This window comes from Eupeodes corollae, chromosome 3, assembly GCF_945859685.1.
Source record: "Eupeodes corollae chromosome 3, idEupCoro1.1, whole genome shotgun sequence".
Classification (NCBI taxonomy): domain Eukaryota; kingdom Metazoa; phylum Arthropoda; class Insecta; order Diptera; family Syrphidae; genus Eupeodes; species Eupeodes corollae.
In genome coordinates this window covers 94132502-94155799 of record NC_079149.1, presented here as the reverse complement: position 1 = coordinate 94155799, position 23298 = coordinate 94132502, and the positions used below count along the sequence as shown (strand labels likewise).

The 23298-nt window shown below is 38.9% G+C and overlaps 1 protein-coding gene across 3 annotated transcripts in view; it reads right to left on the bottom strand.

Annotated features, from left to right (window-relative positions):
• Window positions 1–23298, bottom strand: part of LOC129949693 (CUGBP Elav-like family member 2) — a 374661-nt gene that overhangs the window by 60244 nt on the left and 291119 nt on the right. For all 3 annotated transcript variants that reach the window (XM_056061290.1, XM_056061291.1, XM_056061292.1), the window contains exon 6: window positions 2809–3205. In XM_056061290.1, coding sequence (XP_055917265.1) covers window positions 2809–3205 — 397 coding nt within the window. The remainder of the gene's footprint in view (window positions 1–2808; window positions 3206–23298) is intronic.

Here is a 23298-nt window from a genome sequence, read left to right as displayed (position 1 = left end):
TTTGAGCCTTAGTAAGGATCTTAAGGTTATTTTCCCATCCAGAGAAGATTGGGAGCATGACATCGTGTCAATAGGTTTCGACACAACCATCTTTACTGACGGCTCAAAGATGGAGTGCGGAGTTGGTTCTGGGATCTTTTCTGAATAGCCAAATCATTTAGGCTTCCTGACTTTGCTAGCGTTTTTCAGGCTGAACTGCTTGCAATAAGGGAGGCATGTAAGATACTTAAACAAAACCCAAACCAAAACCAAAATGCGGCTATTTTTACAGACAGTCAGGCAGTTGTCAAAGACATTAACTCGGCCACATCCTCATCTAAATTGGTCCAGCAATGTCGCGATGAGCTTGCGAGCCTGAATATTAACCTCGGTGTCACCCTGAACTGGGTTCCGGGCCATAGTATTATCGTGCGAAATGAACGGGCTGACGAACTAGAAAGGGAAGGATCGGCCCTTCATAGCTCACTTGCGGAAACGGTTAACATTCCTCTTGGTGCTATGAAGGGTAAAATCTTTTCTATCTACCAAACTGAATCAAACCGAAGGTGGAGCAATGTACCCAACTGCATTATATCTAGGAAGGTATGGCCCATCTATAATAAAACCCGTACAAACTATCTTCTATGCAGGCCAATGCAAGACATAGTCAGGATTGTTGCGGTTTGTACCGGACATTGTCTATAGTTCATGCAGAGAAGTTGGGTATCTCCTACAACACCTTTTGCCGTAGCTGTTGTGACCAAAGAGAAAGTGAAACGATAATCCATTTCCTCTGCAAATGTCCTTCTTTGGCAAACACCAGAATGAAATGCTTTGGAAAAGCATTCTTTCAAGAACTCGATGAGCTATCTGAGACAAAGATTAGAGAGAATCTTTTTTCTCAATGTGACAAAATGGCTCTAACATAATCGCTATCAAGCTTCTATATCAATCTTTCCCTTTCAATCAAAGGTCAAACGAATTTTTGGTATCAAAACGGCGCACTACAGCGCTAATTAGATCTCGGGCTAGGTTGCCTTGAGATCGCCATTTCTACCTACCTACCTATTTTAGATCAAAGCAAGTGATATTTCCTGAGACTGCAACAACCATTCTTCTATATGGAGCACAAGAATGGGGTTACCGACCGTTTGAAACAGTGGAGAAGTTTCTACGTTACTTTATTAAAAGATTTTTTAGAATACCCGCTTGTTCCCCAAACTATATGATTCATTTGGAGACTGGCATTCCGCCTATGTTTTTGGTTACTCTTAAGCTTCATTTCAACTACATAATATGAGTATTAGCAATGCGTGAGCAGAGAACACTAAAAATAGTACTTATGCACTTATTGTCCATTGAAGGAGGATTTGTCCAAGAGTAGAAGAAACTGACATACGAATGTGGAGTAAACCTGGTATTTATTTTGATGAATTGCTAAAGAAAAAAGGAAACCGAATGTACCATTAATTCATGGAAGAAGCGCAGAAATCGCAGTACAGGTTGTATTATAGCAAATTGGACCACTACTAAAAAGCAAGAACGTACTTTTTAGCTAACCATTCTACAGAAATAATAAGAACAATCTTTCGATTAAGGGGTGAATTATTGAGCCTCAATTTCTTTTTACTTTTTAGCTAACCATTCTACAGAAATAATAAGAACAATCTTTCGATTAAGGGGTGAATTATTGAGCCTCAATTTCATACCACACCTACCAGAATTACCAATTTTATGTACCTTATGCAACCATAGCAAGGAGAAGATGTGTTTCATTTCATGGCAGTCTGTGCCGTTTTAAACTAATTTCGATTGCAGTATTTTGGAGGTCAGTCATTGGAATTCAAGTCGTAATTGGAAAACCCTTTAGTAATCACAAATGCTACAGTATTATCGTCTGTGTCTATTATTAGGCATTACATATTGCATAAGCATAAATGTCACGTTTTGAGATCGAAAATTCCAAGAACGTAGGGTGTGGTTTAAAGACTGGTGGTGTTTTATTGTACCTTACTTACTGTTAAATGAGACTGCTATTATGGTGAAAAGAGTACAAAGCAAAGCCGGCTTTACGTTAAATCGCAATTTTAAGAGAAAAGCTTTCTATCCTTATAGATAAAGATCACGTGAAATAACACCTTTAGACGTCGTTTCTTTCTGGCCCGGTTTTAAACATGCGGGGCCAATATTTCAGAATCAATTCAGACCTTAAACATGCAACTCGTGAAATTATACACGAAATACAGCCACGAATGTGTAAATGGTCATGAAAAATTAAACGGCAATAATTTGTTCCTTCAACCTAACATACATATTTCAGTAGTTTTATGTTTACTATGAAGTAATTTTTTCAAAAATGAAATTAACATCATGGGTATTCTAGAATACTAGATTTTTTTTTGAAATTTTTAAATAGAGCCTGTTATTAAACCACCCTGTATTTATATTAAAAGTTCAACACCTTTAATACTAATGAAATTCACCTTAATCTTTTAAAATATATTTAAAATCCGTTTTCATATCAAATAGAACCAATGATTTCAATGATTTTGGATTTTACATTGTTGGAAAATGTGACAGAGAAAGGATTCAAAGAAAAAAATGCAACAACAACGAAAAAGTACAAGGAAAGGTGGACATTTTGTTTTTTGTCTGATTAAACAATAAATTATTACAAGAATTTTTGTTTTTTTTTTTTTTAAACACAGAAATGATATCAAACACATTTAACTGTATACAGTTGGTAGTACATTATGTAAATATAAAGTTTTATTTTTTTTTATAAAAATAATAATTTTTTTTATTTTTATATATTTATTTATGACTCACCTTGTAAAAATTGTGGATGGATTCCAAAAGTTTGTAATTGTTGAAAATATTGCATTTGACTAGGTGTTGCCAATGCATCAGCAGCTAAATAAGGTGAAGTTTGTTGTGGTGGATTTGCAGCAGCCATAAGTGATGGGGCTGCTGCAGCAATAGCTGGTGAAGTCTGTGCATAAGTTGGTGCTGCAGCTGCAGCTGCTAGAGCTTGTTGGACGGTGGGATTTGAACGGGTTATCACTGATGCCGTAGATTGGACTGATGGATTTGTGGTTAAACCATTGCTGCATAATGTTGCTTGTAATTGTTGTAATTTCTTTTGGTCTTTTTCTTTTTGTGTATCGGCAAATTTAACGACTAGAGGTGCCGAACAACCTTCCATGGTTTGGCTTTGATGTAAGTTCTGCAAATAAAATAAAATATTTTTTTAATTCTTATTCTTTATTTTAAAATTCTATAGTTTCTAAATATCGCATAACGATGAGGGAAGTTCATGGTCATGTAGAGCGGATGGACATCAACGCTCCAGCCCGGAAGGTCTTTGAATCGAATCCCGAGGGACGGCACAGTAGAGGAAGACAGCGACTCAGGTGGCTCACCCAGGTGGAAGAGGACCTCAACCAACTTGGCGTGCGAAACTGGAGACAGCTAGCTATTGACCGAGCTGGCTGGAGACGCTTGTTGGTTGAGGCCCAGGTCCACCCCGGACTGTAGCGCCACCTTAAGTAAGTAAGTAAGATGAGAGAAGTTTACTGTAGCGTGCAGCCGCCACCGCTTGTTTTAAGCGTAACTACGTCAACGTATTGTCTATTGGAGCAGAAGAAGCTAGGTGGACAATAGGATCGTTTACAGAATTACGGAACAACAACTGGTTAAAAACACAAACGGATCATATCTGGATTCGGATGCGAACCAGCTCCAAAGATGGAAGCAATACCTTTCTACGGTCTTAAATCACGTCTTTGCCAGTGAAGTTAACCATATGTGCCCGATTAAACGTCCGAATTAACAATCCCTCAAACATACAACATATCCCCCAGTAAAGAAGAAATCATGACCGGGATTAAAATACTGAAGAACTACAAAGCGGCAGGGCTATCTACTACACTATATTATTTAAAGAGAGTTTGGAAAACAGAGTAATGGCTATTATCAAGGCCACATAATGATGAATCCAAATATCAAGTTTTTCATAACAGAAGGTTCTCCAGAGTAGATGGTAATTCAAAGTGAATTCAGACAAGGCTGTATTCGGTATACCAATATTGTAACAGTTTACGATAAACGACGTACGGCAAGCAAATTTGTTAAATGGAAATGGGGGAATTCAATCGACTATCAAATCTCGCTTTCAACAGCAGGACTATTCGAAAAATGTATGTAGAAGAAATGTCAAGAGTAGAGAAAGAAGCAGAAATCGTAGGGCTAGATTTTCAATATCTTGGCAACATACAGCTGTATAAGAAACTCAAAGACTGCTTTCGGAACGCTGAGCTTAAAGACCAAGCTATTAGTGTTCCACTCGAATGTTGAACCCGAGCTTTTTTACTTGAAAACTTACAGAAACTGTCGAAAAAATGCTCTATAGGTGTTTTTCAAATAACCGTATCTCCAATGGAAGTAGGGGTTAGCAACTTATAGACTCTCTTATACTAACATAAAGTGGATTGGCCATACAATTTTAAATAAAGTGGAACCAGCAAAAACCAAAGGGTATGCAAGTGGACCGGCCTAGAAGTATGAAGTTATAGAAGACGGCCTTAACAGAAATCAGCACCACTGGGAAGAGTTGTAGAGAGCAAAAATGATGAGATGCACCTTGAGCGCTTTAAATCTAGGGTAGGCGATATATTTTTGGTCCTCTAAAGGGTGGTGATGTTCAAATGGTAGACACATGCATTCAAGAGGACACAAGCGTGCACAGGTTTTTTCTCAAAACCCACCTCTGTCTATCAACTGCTACTCTCACCTCCCCGTATTGAACATCGGGTGCCTAGTACGTCAACTTGAGATTGGGTTCCAACTCCAGTGAAAAGTTGTTGGGGCAGCAAACGAGAGAGGGGGGGGAGGTGTTTGCACTTAGGCACCTCTTCTTATCCATGCCGCACCGGAGGAATTCCCAATGAGGAATCAACGGTGGAGTCTACAGTTCCAGTAAGGTTGAACTACATAGTGAACACTATATAGGGCCAGGCCTATAAGGAGCAGTTTTATTCGGCTCCCCATCCTTGGAGTTATACTTAGGATCTGGCCTACAGGTTGGGGGTTGTGCCGTCGGGGTGACTTCCTGGCCACGTAAAAGCCTCATAGTTGTGAAACACCAACAAGCCTCGGATACGGACGGATTTACTGTTGACAACCAACTCAAACGAATTAAGGACAACGAACTTTGGATATGCACGTGGAATGTCCCTTAACAGACCACGGGCGGCAGAAGAATTAGCGGAGGCCCTAGAACGATATAAAGCAGATATCACCACCATCCAGGAAATACGATGGGATTGACTGAGCAAAAAGAGGATGAAAAACTGTGATATTTACTATGGTGACTGGTACCACGAAAACCGTCAGCGCTTATTTGAATGCGGCTTCGTCATTGCAGCCAGACTTAGGCAAAAAGTCTTCAGCTATAGGTGCATCAATGAGCGCCTCATGACCATACACATCAAGGCTAAATTCGGCAATATTACCCTAATATACGCGCACGCCCCCACAGAAGAGAATGACTACAACACCAAATATATGTTCTTCGAGCTCCTAGACAAAACATATAAGCAGTGTCCTAGCTACGATATTAAACAGTCCTGGGCGATTTTAATTTCAAGCTAGGAAGGGAAGACACCTTTGGTGGAATAATCGGAAGAAACAACCTGCACGCCAACACTTCCGGAAACGGTTTCAGGCTCATAGATTTTGCTGCGGGGCGAAACATCAGCCAGTACGCGTTTTCCACACATCAAAATCCACAAACGAACTTGGACTTCTCCAGATCAATCTACTGTCAACCAGATTGCGATCGACGCCAGACACGCTTCCAGCATTATGGATGTCCGAACTTTTCGAGGAGCTAACATCGACTCGGACCACTACCTCTTTGTAGCCGAGGTAGCACTTTGGGTTTCTAGACCCAAAGCAAAACATGGAGGTGCTGGGAGAAGGTACAACGTCGAACGACTACAATCGCCAGAGATCGCCAAATCCTTTTCCGACCGAGTTACAAGTAACATCTCTCGAAGTTCTTTGCCGCCAACACAATGTATCGAAAAACAGTGGCAACATTGCCAAGATGCAATCAGAGAAGCAGCCTATGATGTGCTGGGTTTCAACCAACCACCAACAAGGAACCTCCGGTTTGATGAGGAATGTCGGCAGGCAAATGCAGCCAAACAACAGGCACGCAAAGCGGCAGCGCTGCATAAAAGGACGAGGGCTGCTCTATGAGCAAAAGAAGCGAGAGGAACACCGACTTCTCAGAAGGAAAAAGAGAGGGCATGAAAAGCGTGCGGTCGAAGATGTTGAGAGGTATTAAAGCAGGAATGAGGTTCGAAAGTTTTATGAACAGGTGAAACGAAATTCACAGGTACATAAACCTAGAACCGAAGGCTGCAAAGACGAAAGTGGAAACATCATAGTGGAACCGCAGTCAATGCTGAGGATATGGAAGGACCACTTCTGCAGACTGTATAACGGCGACGAAGAACTTTTAGGAGCGTGTCGACTAAATTAAATTAAAAACGCGACTCAATGTATTAAAAAATATATGTATGTATTTAAGTATTATTTATAAAGTAATCGATTTAATTAATTATTTGATTGAAACATGAACGACGTTATCTGGCTGAAGGCAAATCGACGAATGATGATGATGAAGCAAAAGTAAAAATGGGTAGATGAATTTGTAACGCACTCTTGCGGCCGATCCGAAATGCTCGATAATATTTCTTTGATATTCAAATTTGAATATTTGAAACAACGGGCGTTGGGTATATAGACTCCTACAACACTCCCCTTCCAGTGACTTTGTTACGATGGGATTGAAGTTAGTTCCTATTTATCCCAAGTCTGTCTGGAATTCGAACTGATCTACCTGATCTAGTTTTTCGGATGATGATGTCATCAGCTGTTTCTGGAGAGACTGGTAGAGATGTTGGTTTTTCTGAGCTGGGATTATGATTGTCTGAAAGTAGAAAAGCCGGTTTTAAACGATCGATTGAAACTGTTACCTCTTTTCCTCGAATCTTAACAACAAAAAATTTATTTGATCTTTTAACGACGGGGAATGGACCTTCATATGGTTGTTGTAGTCCGATTCTAACTGCATCTCTTCTGATGAAAACGTGGGGTGATGTAGATAGTTCTTTGAACACAAAGATTTTTCTGGATCCGTGACGGGATGCTGAAACTGGTGTTAGATGTTCAAAATGAAGTCGAAGTTGGTTGATGAAGGTTGCCGGATCACTGACGCTATCTTTTCGTGGTGACAAAAATTCACCGGGGATTCTGATGGATTCTCCATACAACATTTCGGCTACTGTAGCTTGTAAGTCTTCTTTGTATGCTGTCCTCAGCCCAAGGAGTACAACAGGAAGTTCATCGGCCCATGCTGGGGATTCATGGCACTCAATAGCGGCTTTCAATTGGCGATGGAACCTTTCAACCATGCCGTTAGCGGCAGGGTGGTAAGCAGTTGTCGTCAGATGATTGATGCCAAACAATTTTGTCAAAGCCTGAAATAGATCAGACAAAAATTGTCTGCCACGGTCAGATGTAACCTTGAGTGGTACTCCAAAACGGGATATCCAATTAGCGAAGAGTGTTCTTGCAAGTGTCTCAGCAGTGGAATCTTCTAAAGGGTAAGCTTCAGGCCAGCGCGAGTACCTATCGACAACCGTAAGGCAAAATCTGAATCCTCGTGAATATGGCAGTGGTCCAACGAAGTCGACATGTATATGCTCAAACCTCGACGATGGTTGTTCAAAGTTTCCAACAGGGGATGACGTATGACGAGTTATCTTTGATCGTTGGCACGGAATGCATGACTTTGCCCATGCTCTGCAGTCTTTTCGGATTGAAGGCCAGACGAATTTTGATGAAACCAATTTAACTGAAGCGTTTGTTCCAGGATGACTCAAGCTGTGCAGTGATTCAAATACTTGATGGCGAAAAGGTTTTGTTACAAACGGTCTAGCAACACCTTTTGACACATCACAAAATATTTGCAATTGAGAGTTAGGAAGCGGAACTTTTACAACCTGTAATGCAGAAGCAGATTTAATAATGTTTTTAAGTTCTCTATCACCTGTTTGAGACATTGCGAGTTCTTCAAAGTTCACTGACTTGCTGATGCCTTCAACTCTTGACAACGTATCTGCTACTATATTTTCCGTTCCAGCGATGTGTTGGATGTCAGTTGAAAATTGACCAATGAGATCAAGACATCTAAACTGTCGAGGTGATGCCTTTTCGGGCTTTTGCTTAAAGGCAAACACCAACGGTTTATGATCCGTGAAAATGGTAAAATTTCTAGCTTCCAACATAAACTTGAAGTACTTTACGGCTGAGTAGATCGCTAAAAGTTCCCTGTCATACGTGCTGTATTTACGTTGAGAGTTGTTGAAACTCTTTGCAAAATATGACAGTGGCTGCCAACCGATTGGGGTTTTCTGTTGTAGGACTGCACCCATGGCACAGTCTGATGCATCAGTGAAAAGTCCCCATTCGAGTGTCGGATCAGGATGTGCAAGCAAGGCAGCTTTAATAAGTCCCTCTTTACAAGCAGCAAAAGCTTGCAAAAGTGGTTTTGTCCAAGTGATGGATTTGTTGCCTTTGATGTCCGGTCCCTTTAAGCACTCGTTCAGTGGAGCTTGAAGGCTGGCTGCGTTTTTGACGAAGCGCCTATAGAAGTTGATAGAACCCAGAAATCTTCTAAGCTGCTTAACTGTCGTTGGTGGCTTACAATCAATAATTGCCTGGATTCGTTCTTCGGGCGGTCGTATGCCATCGCTTGATATCAAATAACCTAAAAATGTTATTTTAGACTTACCAAACTCGCATTTAGCAACATTAATGACAACGCCAAATTTGTTGAGTCTTTCGAAAAGAGTTTGAAGATGGTGAAAATGTTGCTCTTCGTCATCCGATGCCACCAAAATATCGTCCACGTATGGAAAGCAAAAGTCGAGACCATTTGTGACTTCGTCGATGAACCTCTGAAAGGTCTGGGCGGCATTTCGGAGGCCAAACGTCATGAACGCAAACTCAAACAGTCCAAATGGTGTAACTATGGCCGTTTTCTTGATGTCTTTTGGTGCGATCGGAATCTGATTGAACGCTCTTACCAAATCAATCTTGGAAAATATTTTCTTCCCTGAGAGATTAGCTGAACAATCCTGAAGATTTCTTGGAGGATAGTTGTCTGGAATCGTGCGGTCGTTTAAAGAGCGGTAATCTCCACACGGACGCCAATCACCTGACTTTTTGGCAACGAGATGAAGTGGTGATGACCAGCAGCTTTCGGAACGGCGAGCTATTCCCATTTTCAGCATTGTCTCGAACTCACTTTTTGCAATTTTCATCTTATCAGGTGCTAAACGTCGTGATTTGCAGCTAACTGGAGGGCCTGCTTTCGTATTGATGTGATGAACGGTGGAGTGTCGGATTTCTTTGAAGCTTCCATCTGGTCGAGTCAAACTGGGATACTTTTTAAGCAGCTCGATGTACTTTGAAGTTCCGGAAACTGATTTCACATGTGATGACATCTCAAATGCGTGGCAACCCAGTGCGGAAAGTCCAGTAATTCCGTCTAGCAATCTGCTGTGTGATACGTCCACAAGAAGTTGATAGAAAGCTAGAAAGTCCGCACCGATAATAGGTTTGCTGACTTCTGCTACCACAAAACGCCATGTAAAATCTCGACGGAGGCCTAAGTTCATCTGCAAGGTGCGAAAACCGTAGGTTGGAATCGGGGTTCCGTTTGCAGCGAAAAGAGTATAGTCGGATGGTTTTGACTTTTGACGTGAACCGGTATGTGGAAACACCGAAACGTCCGAGCCCGTATCTACCAAAAATTGCAATTTTGACGTTTTGTCCGTGATGAAAAGACGGCTGGAAGTTTGGCTGTCATTCACCGTCATCAATGACATCCGTTTTCGTTTCCCGCTTGCTGGTTGAAATCACATGGTGGGCGGCAATTTCTTGCTTTAGATCCCCAGTTACGATGGAAATAGCAAAAACGAGTTTGATTGTTGTTTTTCTTCTCGTTCGAAGTTGGTGTTGGATATCTGTTTTGCCTAGCACGAGAGCGTGATCTCGATCTTGCCAGCCTGCGATTTTGGTCTCCTCGGTTCGTGTACATGGCTTCAACTTGCTTAGCCAGTTGTTCCACTTTCTCTGAGAGACTCAAAAATGAAGGATTTGGGTGGCTAGATGTGCTGGCAACTTGTTGCTGTGGAATGACGTCGTTGATTCTGTCAGCGATGAGACCAAGGTTATCAAGATTTGTTGGATTTTCAGCTGTACCAGGAGGATGTGCAGCAAGTATAGATTGTGTTTGGACAGGCAATCTATCAATCCAAATTGCCTTTAAAGCATCGTCAGTCATTGTACCGCCTGCTAAATCCTTCAATCGTCGAAGAAACTGAGACGGTTTCCTGTCACCTAGCTGTTCTCGATCTAGCATTTGCCTAATCTGTGTGTCTCTAGATGGGGCCAAACGAGAAATAAGTTCTTCTTTTAATCGAACATATGCATTACCTTGTGGTGGATTGATGATGACGTCTTGTACTTCTGTGGCTGTGGTCTGATCCAGATGAGCAATGACGAGGTTAAACTTTCGGGCATCAGATCGCAAATTCACCAATGTAAACTGTGCTTCGAGTTGAGCGAACCAGAGCTTCACATTTTCTCGCCAAAAAGGTGGTGGTCGCACTTGAGCATGGCTAGATTCAACCTCCGTACCTCTCGCTGCTTGTGCCAGTGCCTGCTGGGAAAGTACTTGTTGCTGGAGATCTTGCAATTGCGCTTCCAATGCTTCCATTGAATTGTCTGTCGGAGCATCAGCTTTAGCGTTCACAGGTTGGTCGTTGGTTCCAGGCATTTTCTTTGTTCACCGTGACAAAAAAAAATCGCAACACAATATACATACGTATATATTTATTGAATTTATTAGTTGGCGTACGCGTCGGGGTCACCAATTTAGGAGCGTGTCGACTAAATTAAATTAAAAACGCGACTCAATGTATTAAAAAATATATGTATGTATTTAAGTATTATTTATAAAGTAATCGATTTAATTAATTATTTGATTGAAACATGAACGACGTTATCTGGCTGAAGGCAAATCGACGAATGATGATGATGAAGCAAAAGTAAAAATGGGTAGATGAATTTGTAACGCACTCTTGCGGCCGATCCGAAATGCTCGATAATATTTCTTTGATATTCAAATTTGAATATTTGAAACAACGGGCGTTGGGTATATAGACTCCTACAAACTGAATCCCGCTGTCAGGCAGGATGACCCATTCGATATAGACGACGAAAGCCAACAATCCCGTCCTCCCGACTTAGACGAAGTAAAGATTGCCATATCTAAGTTGAAGTCTAATAAAGCCGCTGGAGAGGCTGGCTTGAATGCCGAGGTCTTTAAAGCAGCTGGAGATAAGTTGGTTTGAACCAACTTATCTGTAAGATATGGTCGGAGGAAAGCATGCCCGATGAATGGAACCTCAGTATTGTTTGCCCGATCTTGAAAAAAGAAGACCCTATAAACTGCACCAACTATAGAGGAATCAGTCTACTTAAAATCGCCTATAAAATCTTCTCTGCCGTAATATGTGAACGTCTAAAGCCCATCGTTAACACCTGATAGGTCCTTATCAGTGTGGTTTTAGACGAGGAAAGTCCACAGTTGATCAAATATTCGCATTACGGCAGATCCTGGAAAAAACCCAAGAACACCAAATTGACACCCACCATCTTTTCATCGATTTCAAGACCGCATATGACAGCATATACAGGGACGAGCTGTATAGAGCCATGTCTAGTTTTGGTATCCCTGCCAAGCTTTCCCGTTTGTGCAGGATGACCATGGAGAATTCACGCTGCTCCATCAAGTTTGGAAACAACTTAACAGAACCTTTCGACATTGACATAATCGGAAGAACTCAGCGTGATGTCAATGGGGCTTTTTTGAGTATTGAGGCAGAAATGGGTTTAACGTTTAATGAGGGTAAAACAAAGAACATGCTGTTGATTAAAGGATATACAACACCGACGTCTTGGTCAAAACGTCACCATCGACAGACGTACCTTTGATGTAGTCAAGGACTTCGTCTACCAAGGCTCCGCTGCAAATGCAGAAAACAACAGCAGCGCTGAAATCAAACTCAGAATAAGTCTTGCTAACCACTGTTTCTTTGGACTAAGAAAGCAATTGAGTGGTAAAGTCCTCTCTTGAGGGGCAAAAGTGTTGATATATTTATAAGACCCTTATCATCCCCGTCCTGCTATACGGTGCAGAAGCATGGACTATGACAAAAGCAGATGAAAGTACCTTGGGTCGCTTCGTGTGATCTACGGTCCCGTATGCATCGAAGGGGAGTGGAGGAGAAGATGGAACTACGAGCTGTAAGGACTGTACAGCGACGGAGACTTAGCCAGAAGCGTAAAAGTCCAACGACTAAGATGGCTGGGTCACGTAGAACTTATGGAAACCAATGCTCCGGCCCGGAAAGTCTTCGAATCCACCGCAGGACAGCGCAGTAGAAGAAGACCGCGGATCAGGTTGCGCGCACAAGTGGAAGGTTACCTCACTCAACTTGGAGCGCGAAACTGGAGACATCAAGCTAGGGACTGAGATCACGTTTGGGGACCCAAGTAAAAGAATTTTATATTTGGAAAATCTCTTAGTTCCGAGGAGATGTCAATATGACTTCATGTCAAGATTTGAGCGGGAAGCAGCGTGAGTGTAAAAACAACGTTTAAATGTGTATGAATAAACCAAATTTTGTCAAATTCGAGATCAAATTTACAAATTTATTATCACTCTTAATTTTTCTGTGAAGATTTTTCATCGTCTCTCTCCTCATGAAATCAAAAACAGCTATGAAACCTTTAATAAAGAAAAACAATTTTCCTCAATCACTTTGGACAAAACACCCAAGTACATAACATATGCATACATTTCCAATCAGACTTTCATTTTACCGGATGTACAATGCTTACATACTTACACGTAGCAATGTATACTCGTTCCTCCTGATAAATTCGTAAATTGACTCAATTTCTAAGAAAGAAAAATTATAGCTTGTAGAAAATCAATCTTATAGTGTGAATTTTTTGTACCGAATTCAATAACATTAAATAGTTTGAGAGTTCACGTTGCAAGACATCAAGTATTCAATAATAACATAATAGTAGAAAGTTGAACAAATCTTTAACTAAATCATGTGTCAACTTTTACCTTAAATAGTAAAAGTTGATAGTTCATTAAGTTGTTGTTGACACCCGCAAAAGAATAACTGAAACTTGTGAAATTGTTACATTTCACAGTAAATCTATTAAAATTCCAACTCACAACATTGCATCCCAAACTATATCCTCCTACGAGTGTTGTGAATCACAATTTTTGTTTAAAAAACTGATTTAGAAACGAAGAAATGAAAAACATTATTAAATGTCTGCCAACTGGCAACTGGCATATCTAATTTACTTGAATTGGTCACGTCAAATTGGATACGTGTGTCACACGTTGAGATGTGAAAAAGTATCTTGGCTCAAGGCCAATTTTATATCAACAATATCTACACTATGTACACTTACGAGTAAACGGTACCTATCCAAAGTAAGTTCACAAGCCAAAATTATTTACGTATGACACCTTTTCTTCAAGTCACATAATTAAGCACCCCTGCCTTAAGGCTATAACTCATTAGAAACGGTACATTTGTTCTATTTAACGTTTTAGTCAAAAAGTTCCCTGCACTGACTGAGTGTAGTGATGAATTTATGTGGAATTCCTGTGGGATGGTTATGGGATGACGAAGTGACGCGATGCGACGCTTCCGTTTCGTCGCCTTTAGATGGACAAAGAAGTAAAACATTTAATGGGATAGTTCGCTTGGGGGATTATTTAACGCAACAGACTTGTGTCACTTTTTTGCGGTCACGGCGCGATGGTGGTGTGCGACGGACATTATTTAGAGTCCGTGTCGTTTGCCTCGGAGCGAGGGTTGAGTTTGAAGGAACAAAACAAAACAAAATGACGGACGAATAGAACTTCATCAGAGCAACTGAGACTGAAACTGAGAGCCGGACGTTTACTTGATTTCTTGCCATTCAGTGTCTACCTCTGTGTATAGCTTGACATTTTGCCCAGGAGCCTCAAGAGTGCATCCTGGTGAGAAGCTATTGCTTTTGTTGGCTCTTGGTGGTTACTTCATTGTGCTGATGCTGTTGCACTCTACCATTTCGCGACGCGGCGTTGGTTTGCATTACAAAAACTAAGAGTAGTCTTTAATTACATTGGTTTTGTATCGTGTCCGTTCTTTTCAAAGTTATGTCGTTGTAAGTTGTTTGTAAGTTGCGGTAAAGGAACGCAGGTTGGTGGATAGCGGCTCAATTTTACTTTTATACACAAAGGACACTTATAGGTTGTATCTCCCTAAACCTTGATGATGATGGTGAATGCGGTATCGTTTTTCTTGTGGATCAATTTTGTCGACAGAGAAAAAAGGTTAGAAAGTAATTAGGAAGTCGTTTTAGCGGGAACTTTAATAAATTCCGTTATACCAGTGAAAATAAAGCAACCATGAAAGTGGCTTTCTTTTTGTTGAACACTTTGTAAAGTAATACAACACTAGGGTTGGAAAGTATAAAGTTCTTCATTATTGAACAAAAAAATGTATTTAAAATTTTAATCAATGTTGGCAAAAGCTAGAAGTTAAAAATCAAAGAAATATAAATTACGTCGTTGGTTATAAGAAATAGGATAACAATTTGAATAACCGGTCTGGTTTCTTCTAATTATTTAATTTTTCATGCCCGGTAATAATTCCTCCAAAACCGGAACATAAGCTGGCTTCCCCAGATTGATAACACATTTTTCATCGTCATCATAGTCGGCTTGGAAACCAGAATCCGTTCCTGCTTTCATTAATCAAGTTTCTTTTATAAAACCGCGAACCGATGCAATCCATTTCCGAAAACCAACCCTAAGGCTTCGGGCGTCCTGGTCTACGACATTTCTCTAGCGTAAGCATTGTTTTCCACACTGTCACCTACCATAAAATGTACTTCAAAAGACTGAATCCTCTTTACTCATGTCAGCTAGGTGCCGAGCCCATCGGAGTCAAAGGAGCTTAATTTTTGTCACAATATCAGCTTCCTGGTAGGTTGCATACAGTTCATGATTGTAGTGTCTCCAGAATTGTTCTTAATCACATAAGGGACTAAGAATTTCAAGACATCCGCACTTAAGAGGTCGGAGTGCTTTTGTTAAGCACACAGGCCTCGGATCCATATCTGAGTATTGGATGAACAATCGTACTATAGAAGTTATGGTAAGGTTTAAGATCCATAGGACGATAGTTCTGCCAATACTCAGGGGAGAACTAACGTCCTATAGAAGTAATGGTATAAGGTTTCTGGATTCACAAACCTTTGACTGACTAGAGTTGACTTTAAACAGCAGCTCAAGTATTTCTTCTTGTATATTTTGTAATATTCAAGTGTCAACTTCTCGTGAATTTTGGGCTTTGTCTGGTTCCATTGTTTCATAATATCCTAGAACTGAAATCGTTGTTACGGGCAATTTCAATGTACACAATTCTTCATGGCGTCATTATTCAGGCCAGTCAATATCAGAAGAAGTGTGTGCTGAGATCTTCGCTGAGTTAAACCACCTAACTCAGCTGGTAAACGAGCCCACTTGAAGTACACTGTTAGTGTTCTATCTCCTCTACGCACATCTGACCATTGTGTTTTATCAGCAAATTTCTCGTGTCAAATCTGTTCAGTTAAAGAAAGAGCTCCTAGAAGAACCGTTTGGCAATACGAGAAAGCCAATTGGGACGGTCTCAATAATTACTTCAGGATCTTTAACTGGTCACTATGCTTCCTCGAAAGTGACGTTGACGCCAGCGCTGATATGATCACAAGTTTGATTCGCCTTGGAATGAGAACTTTTATACCGAATAGAGTTAAAAGCATCAGACCTATGGAAAACGCATGGTTCGATGCGAGCTGTAAAGAGGTTATTAGGGTTAAGAAGGTAAGTTTCCGCTGTTTTAAAGCCAATCCAATTGAGGAAAAACGGAATACGTTCAAGCAAGGCAGGAAGGCCTGCAACGCCCATATTCGACGAACCAAATTTTTACATGACCAAAAATTACGGCAAAAAATACTGCAATGTCCCAAAGGCAGTAAAAATTTTTGGTCATTTGTAAAAAATATGAGGAATTCTTCCTCGGTTCCTGTACTAAAAGATCTTAACATACATAAATCTGCTGGTTTGGATGGTAGCCCCGCTATTGTTCCGAAGAGGTGTTCTTCATCGCTGGCAAAACCACTGCGTAAGCTTTTTCATGTGACCTATTCCTCAGGTCTCGTTCCGAACGGATGGAAAACCGCACTTGTCCAGCCTATTCCCAAAAAAGGCTAATCTTCCTCACCGTCTAATTACCGATCGATTGCACTTACGTCCCTTCTTTCCAAGGTCATGGAAACGCTGACTTATTATCAGCTCAAGAAATATCTTGAAGATCGAAAGTTTCTTAATGACCGACAGTATGGCTTTCGTAGCAATAGGTCCACTGGTGATCTCATGGTTCATAGTTTTGGAGAAAGTAAGATTATTGCACTTGTTATTTCAAAAGCATTTGATAGGGTTTGGCATCAGGCTCTCTTATCGAAAATGCTTGCTTTTGGTTTTCATGAATCCCTCCTTCATTGGATTAGTAATTACCTTTCAAATCGTTCAATACAAGTTGTATTAGATGGATTCAAGTCTGAAAACCACAAAAATAAATGCTGGTGTGCCCCAGGGCTCTGTTTTATCTCCAACACTCTTTCTCATTTTTATTAATGATCTCCTGTTTGCAACTTTTAATCCAATAAACTGTTTCACCGACGGCAGTACTCTCAGCTTTTCATATTCGTTTCTAGATTCACATCCTTGTCCTTCGGATGTGGAACTGCAACGACAAAATATGATAAGCTCATTAAATTCCGACCTAAAGAGCATTGTACAATGGGGAATAAGAAACCGCGTGGAATTTAATGCTTCGAAAACGCAATGTTCGTTTGTATCGTTAAAGCGAAATATACCCTCCCTGCCATTATCCATTAATGGAACTTGAATCAAGGAAACTGAACATCTCGATATTCTCGGTATGTGTATCACCAACCACCTTTCGTGGAACGATCACATACGCGATGTCGCCAAAAATGCTGCAAGATGTTTGGGTTTTCTAAGGCGATGCAAGAAGTTTTTCTCCCCCTCTGATCTGGCTGTTATTTACAAGACTTATATACGTCCAAAGCTTGAGTATAACTCCCATATCTGGGCTGGTGCTCCTGCAACTTACTTAAGCCTCTTGGACAGTATTGAACGTAGATCATTTAGACTGATTGCTGATATTACCATCATAAGATCATTTACGTCACTTGAACATCGTCGAAATGTTTCCTGTGTCACCCTCTTTTACCGTTATTTTAATGGTATTTACTCTAGAGAAATAGATAGATGAATTCCTCCCCTTAAACAATTCAATCGTAATACTCGCGCTTCTAGGAACGCTCATTAATATACCCTCGAGACCAACTTCTGTCGTACTGTCAAGTACAGAGATTCGTTCTTTAGCCGTACTATGCGAATGTGGAATGCCTTGCCACACTCTGTCTTTCCCAATTATTGCAATATTCAGGAATTCAAAACTCCTGTGTACCGACATTTACATTCAACCCCTCTCTCCCTTTAGTAGTGCTCACACTGTATCACTCATAGAGTTGACGAAATCCTTGGTTTCATTCTAATTAGACATTCTTTAAAAGCTATTACCCAATTATGCATAAAGAGCCAGGTCTTGGGTCCTTGACAAGAATTACATGGATAATCATCAAAAGTTCAGTGACTTCGGTTTTTGGGGTGGCAAAATGATTGGGCCTTACTTGTTAGACAATGAAGCTGTAGAAACTGTTACGGTGAATGGATTGCAATTTTCATCCATTGATGGTGTCGACTACATTTACTTTCATTAAGATGGCCTACGATTTTTTCTTTTTTCGGAAAATGTGAAACATCTTTTAAATTTCCCATATAAAGTTATTGTAATCGATTTGTTTTTCGAATTGAAGCTTTGACATCTCTCGACTTTTCAAGGTTCCTAGAATCTAAATCATGGGTAATACGAAAGATGTTTGTGTTTGCTTATGTTCATAACTCCAGAACTAGAAAAGCTATTGTCTTCAAATACCGGGTTTTCCATTTTGAGGATTCTAAAGTATAGGGCTGGAATTCGACATCTGTCAAATAAAAGCTTCCAAGTTGCATTTTTTAAATTTACGAGCCTGAGTTGAAACATGATCGTATCTTCGGAGGTTTAAAAACAAACCGAGCAATGGCATTGAATGCTACCTTTAGCTTACGAAGCGAGTTGGAGTCAGGATCTTAAAATATCTCACACCCTTATGTTACTATTGGTATGATAAGTGATTTAACTTGAGCTGGCAGAATTGATCTAATAACAGATAGTCCTCGGAGTGAAGCATACATTTTGGAGATAACAGTGTCCCACGTTAGCCTACTGTTTAAAGTTATAACTAGGTTTTTTGCATTTGTGACATATTCGATTTGGCAGGCGTTCAAGTAAAGGGGTGGAAAATTTTCAAGGTGGGGTTTATTTTTACATATTGGAATAGCTTTTGTTTTTTCTGGATTAAGTACAAGTTCATTCCGAGTTGACCAATAGAATTTTGAGCATAAATCAATGCTAATTTTTCTATCGCATCTTCAATCATACCGATAGGAAATCTGGCAGTAAGATAAAACAGATGGCAAATCATTAATAAACATAGAGAACAGTAAAGGACCAAGGATAGATCCTTGAGGAACACCTATGTTCACACGAAGAAACGAAGACATTTTACCGTTACACGATATGGTTTTCATGCGATGAGTCAAGTACGAATAAATAAGATTTTTGGTTGTGTCAGAAAAATTAAGATAAGTCGTCAGTTTATCACAGAGAAGGCTAGAGTTAAAGCAATCAAATGGTTTGGAAAAGTCAAGTAGGGTTATCACAATTGTATAATTATAGTCTAAATCTTGTCTTATATCTTCAGAAACTTTTAAAAGGGCTGAGATGCAGCTATATCCAGTTCTAAATCCCGATTGGAGAGGGTTAAGAAGACGTGTATCTTCAATATAAGTTTTGATCTGGTTACTTAAGATAGTTTCAACAGCCTTAGATAAAAAAAGGAAGGATAGGTATTGGTCTGTATTCCATTTTCTTTCCTCGTTTAGGGATGGGTATAACTTTAGATTTTTTCCAGGAGGTGGGGTAGATTGAGGTCATTATGATGGTGTTAAAAGTGTGGGTTATGTGATGAAGTATAAAAGGAAGAAGAATTTTTGAAAAGTCTGCGTGTATGTTGTCAAGTCCAGTCGATTTGGATTTAATAGAAAATATTGCTTAACCTACTTGATATTCATCTACTGAATAAACAGAAAAAGCATCGACTCTATCGTTTTCCAAAACACCAGATTGCCCAATTGGGAATTGGGTTGGGGGAGTAGAGAACTTTCTATTCAACTCCTCTAAATCAATGTTGTTATCGGAATCTCCTTTTAAATCAATACTCTTGACTTCTTTCTAAAAATACTTGGAGGAACGATTTGAGTTGAACCTGTTGTTATAAAAATTGTATTTAGATGATTTTATTAATTTAGTTACAAGGTTCTGAGATATTTTGAATTACTGAAGCATTTTTAGGCAACTAAATCGTTTCCAACGTCGGTATGAAACGTTTCTTCTTTTCATAGCATTAATGATCTCAAGAGAGAGCCCGGGACAACTACGCGACTTATTTGACGACTTTTAATAGGAACGTGTTTATTAAAAAGATAAGGAATTGCAACAGTTAGACATTCAATTTGTTAATCAAGGTTTGATGTTGCAAAAATTGAGTACAAGTCAATAGATGAGCAATCACTTAATAAAGATTCGACATTTATGTTAAGAAAATCACGATACTCAAAGTATTGCGAATATTCGTTTTCAAGATATAAATCAAAAGTTACAAAAACCAGATCATGATATGAAAACACTTGGACGGATAACTGAGTGGAACATTTAACAATACTTACATCGTTTACAAGCAATGTTTCGAAGACAATTTTCTTCATTGGTAAAGCTTTTTTATCGCTCGGTGGGTATGTAAATAAACAGAAATGTCGTATTTGGGGTTCTGAGGATCATCCACATCCTCAAGAATTCAATTTTTGGTGCGCTCTTTGGTCCGGAGGTGTGATTGGACCATATTTCGTCAAAAACGATGATGGAAGGACTGTCACCGTCAATACAGAGAGTTATGGTCATATGATAACCGACTTTTTTTTGCCTGCTTTCGAATTTATGTAATTTTAACAAGATGGTGCCACATGTCACACAACTAGAGCGAATATGGCTTTATTGCAAGAGAAATATGCTGGCCCCGTAATTTTCACCAAGATCATGCAATTTGACACCGCTTGACAATTTATTGTAGGGCTACGTAAAGGATCGTGTGTATACAGATAAACTTTCAAGCACTTAAAAATCAATATTCGTCAAGATATGGCGAAATACCGCCCAATATGTGTCAAAAAGGGTTCGAAAATTAATCAAAAGAATCGATGGTTGCAAGAATTCTTGTAAGTGTCATTTAAATGATGTAGTGTTTTACATTTAATGCCAACGTTTAAACTTTATAATTAAAAGAAATATCATAAACAAAAGCATTTTATATATCTTTTCTTTACTTTCACTTTTGAAACCGCAAAATGGATCACTTTGTAAATTTTAAGATAGATAGATAGATAAGATCAAAGCATGCGAAGAATTAAGTAAGCATATAAAAGTTAATAATAAACAAATTTTAAAAGATAGACATTCACTGTCGTGCAACTTTTTTTTAAACTAGTGAAGTGGAAGAATTCTGTCGTGCATTATTTTAGAAAATTATTTTAAAAAATTTTGGCACATTACTTGTAAAAGTTATATAGTATTTATTCACCTTCAATAAAAGTACTATTAAAGACTAAGAGTATTTTTAAAATCGGACTGGTAGTTCTCGAGATTATCGCGTTTAAACAAACAAACAAACAATCAAACAAACAATCAAACAAACTTTTCAATACTATAATTTTGAATATAAATAAAAATATCCATTAATTTTTTAATAAATTTTCTTTTCATCCATACTGTTGGTTAATTATCTTTTAAGCTTTACCTCTAGGTAAACTCTTCAAACTCATAACAATATCAGCTCACAGCAGCTATATTAGATGACGCGGAATCTTTTTCTAATGTTTCTTTGCGAAAACAAAAATTATTGAAATTGCAATCTCATTTTTTAAGGGAATTCTTTTCATATTTATTTTTTCTATTTTGGTTTTCTTCATCCATAGGGAAAAAAATAGAATAATCCCACTGATAGGAAAAGCTTCAAAGCATCAACTTAGGTATATGGGTACCGTCTATACAAATACATATACACTATACAGCAGTGTGTTATTATTATTATTTTTTTCGCATACATTCAAATACATGGAGTGAATACAAAAAAAAAAAAAACGAGCTAGGATATCAAAAGGATTCCGAAACATCCTTTGCCTTAATGAAACCGATATGTTGGTCTCTAGCTGGTTTTCTGTGGAATTAGTGACGGGATGTTTTCCGGGTTCTATAGCTAGCTGCTATATTATCTTCTTTTTTTTGTACTTCGTTTTGTATTCCACGCCATGATTAATTGCCAAAGAGTGTATGGTGTATAGTGTAGGTACAACAAGGATTCTCAGAGGACACTGTGATGCACAATGAGGAATGCACACCAGCCGGGAACTTTACACAGAGCAAAGCTAAATTACAAACTTCCCGACAGTGTTTAGGTTTTTGGAGACTACTTTTTGCTTTTGTTGTGCTTGATGCTTTAGTGTTTGGTGAGGTTTTCAACATTTGTTGTTTATTTAATATTTTTGTTTTTATTGTTTTTGTTTCCCTCATAATGCGTCTGTCGACAATTCTATAGAATAAAGTGAAGGTATAGGTCCTTAGTGTTTCTATACCATCAACAGGCGACAGAAGGCACTGCTTTTGGGTGGATATGGCAATCTACAAAAGAAGAAGAACGGGCTTTAGGTGAATTTCAACATCAATGGAATCCAAATAGAAAATTCGCATCAGCATTTATTTAAAAAAAAATGCGTTTTGTAAGTTCATACGAATATTATAAAACTGAAGAGCTTGTTTGTTTGAACCCGATAATCTTATTAACTACTCATCTGATATAAATAGTTCTGAAGAGCTTGTTTGTTTGTTCGAACCCGATAATCTTAGGAACTATTGGTCCGATAGATAGCCCTTCTATTGGGAAAGCCCAAAGGTTATATAAAACCACCTTGTTTAGACTATAATGTAAGTGGAAGCTGCAGAGCTTGTTTGTTTGTTTGTTTCTTTGAATGCAATAATCTTAGGAACTACTGATTTGATTTAAACAACTTTTTCAGTGTTATATAGACCATTTATTGAAGAAGCTTAAAGGTTATAGAAAATCACGTTTAGACTAATGCAAGCGAAAGCTGATGAGCTTGCTTGTTTGTTTGTTTGTTTGTTTGAACCCGATAGGACTAGAAACCACTGGTCCGATGTGAACAATTCGTTCAGTGTTAGATAGCCCTTCTATTGGGAAAGCCCAAAGGTTATATAAAATCACGCTTAGACTAATGCAAGCAAAAGCTGAAGAGTTTGCTTGTTTGTTTGTTTGTTTGAACGCTATAATCTTAGGAGCTACTAGTTTGATGTGAACAATTCTTTCAGTGTTAGATAGCCCATTTATTGAGGAAGCCTGAAGGTTATAAAAAAAATCACGTTTAGACTAATGCAAGTAAAAGTTCAATAAAGAATGTTCCACAATGTAATTTTACATTGAACCAGAACTACTGTAATAGTAGTTAATTTAAAGGCTCTGAAATTTGATAATCAAAAATTTGAACCTTTTAGGTTCACTTTGACAAAAATTATCAACGTGAAATTTTGTATTCTCACTCGAATTATTTCTATATACAAATACAAAAGCGCGTTAAAAATCTTTCTAATGAATTACGACTATACGAGTATTCAAATTAAAATCGCTTGTTCACAAAATTCTCCTTAAGTATTGCTCCTTCATAATAATAAAGGGTCTTATTGTTTTCTGGGTCGTTTACCCGAATTCTTTTCCTCTCCAGCATAGCAAAGC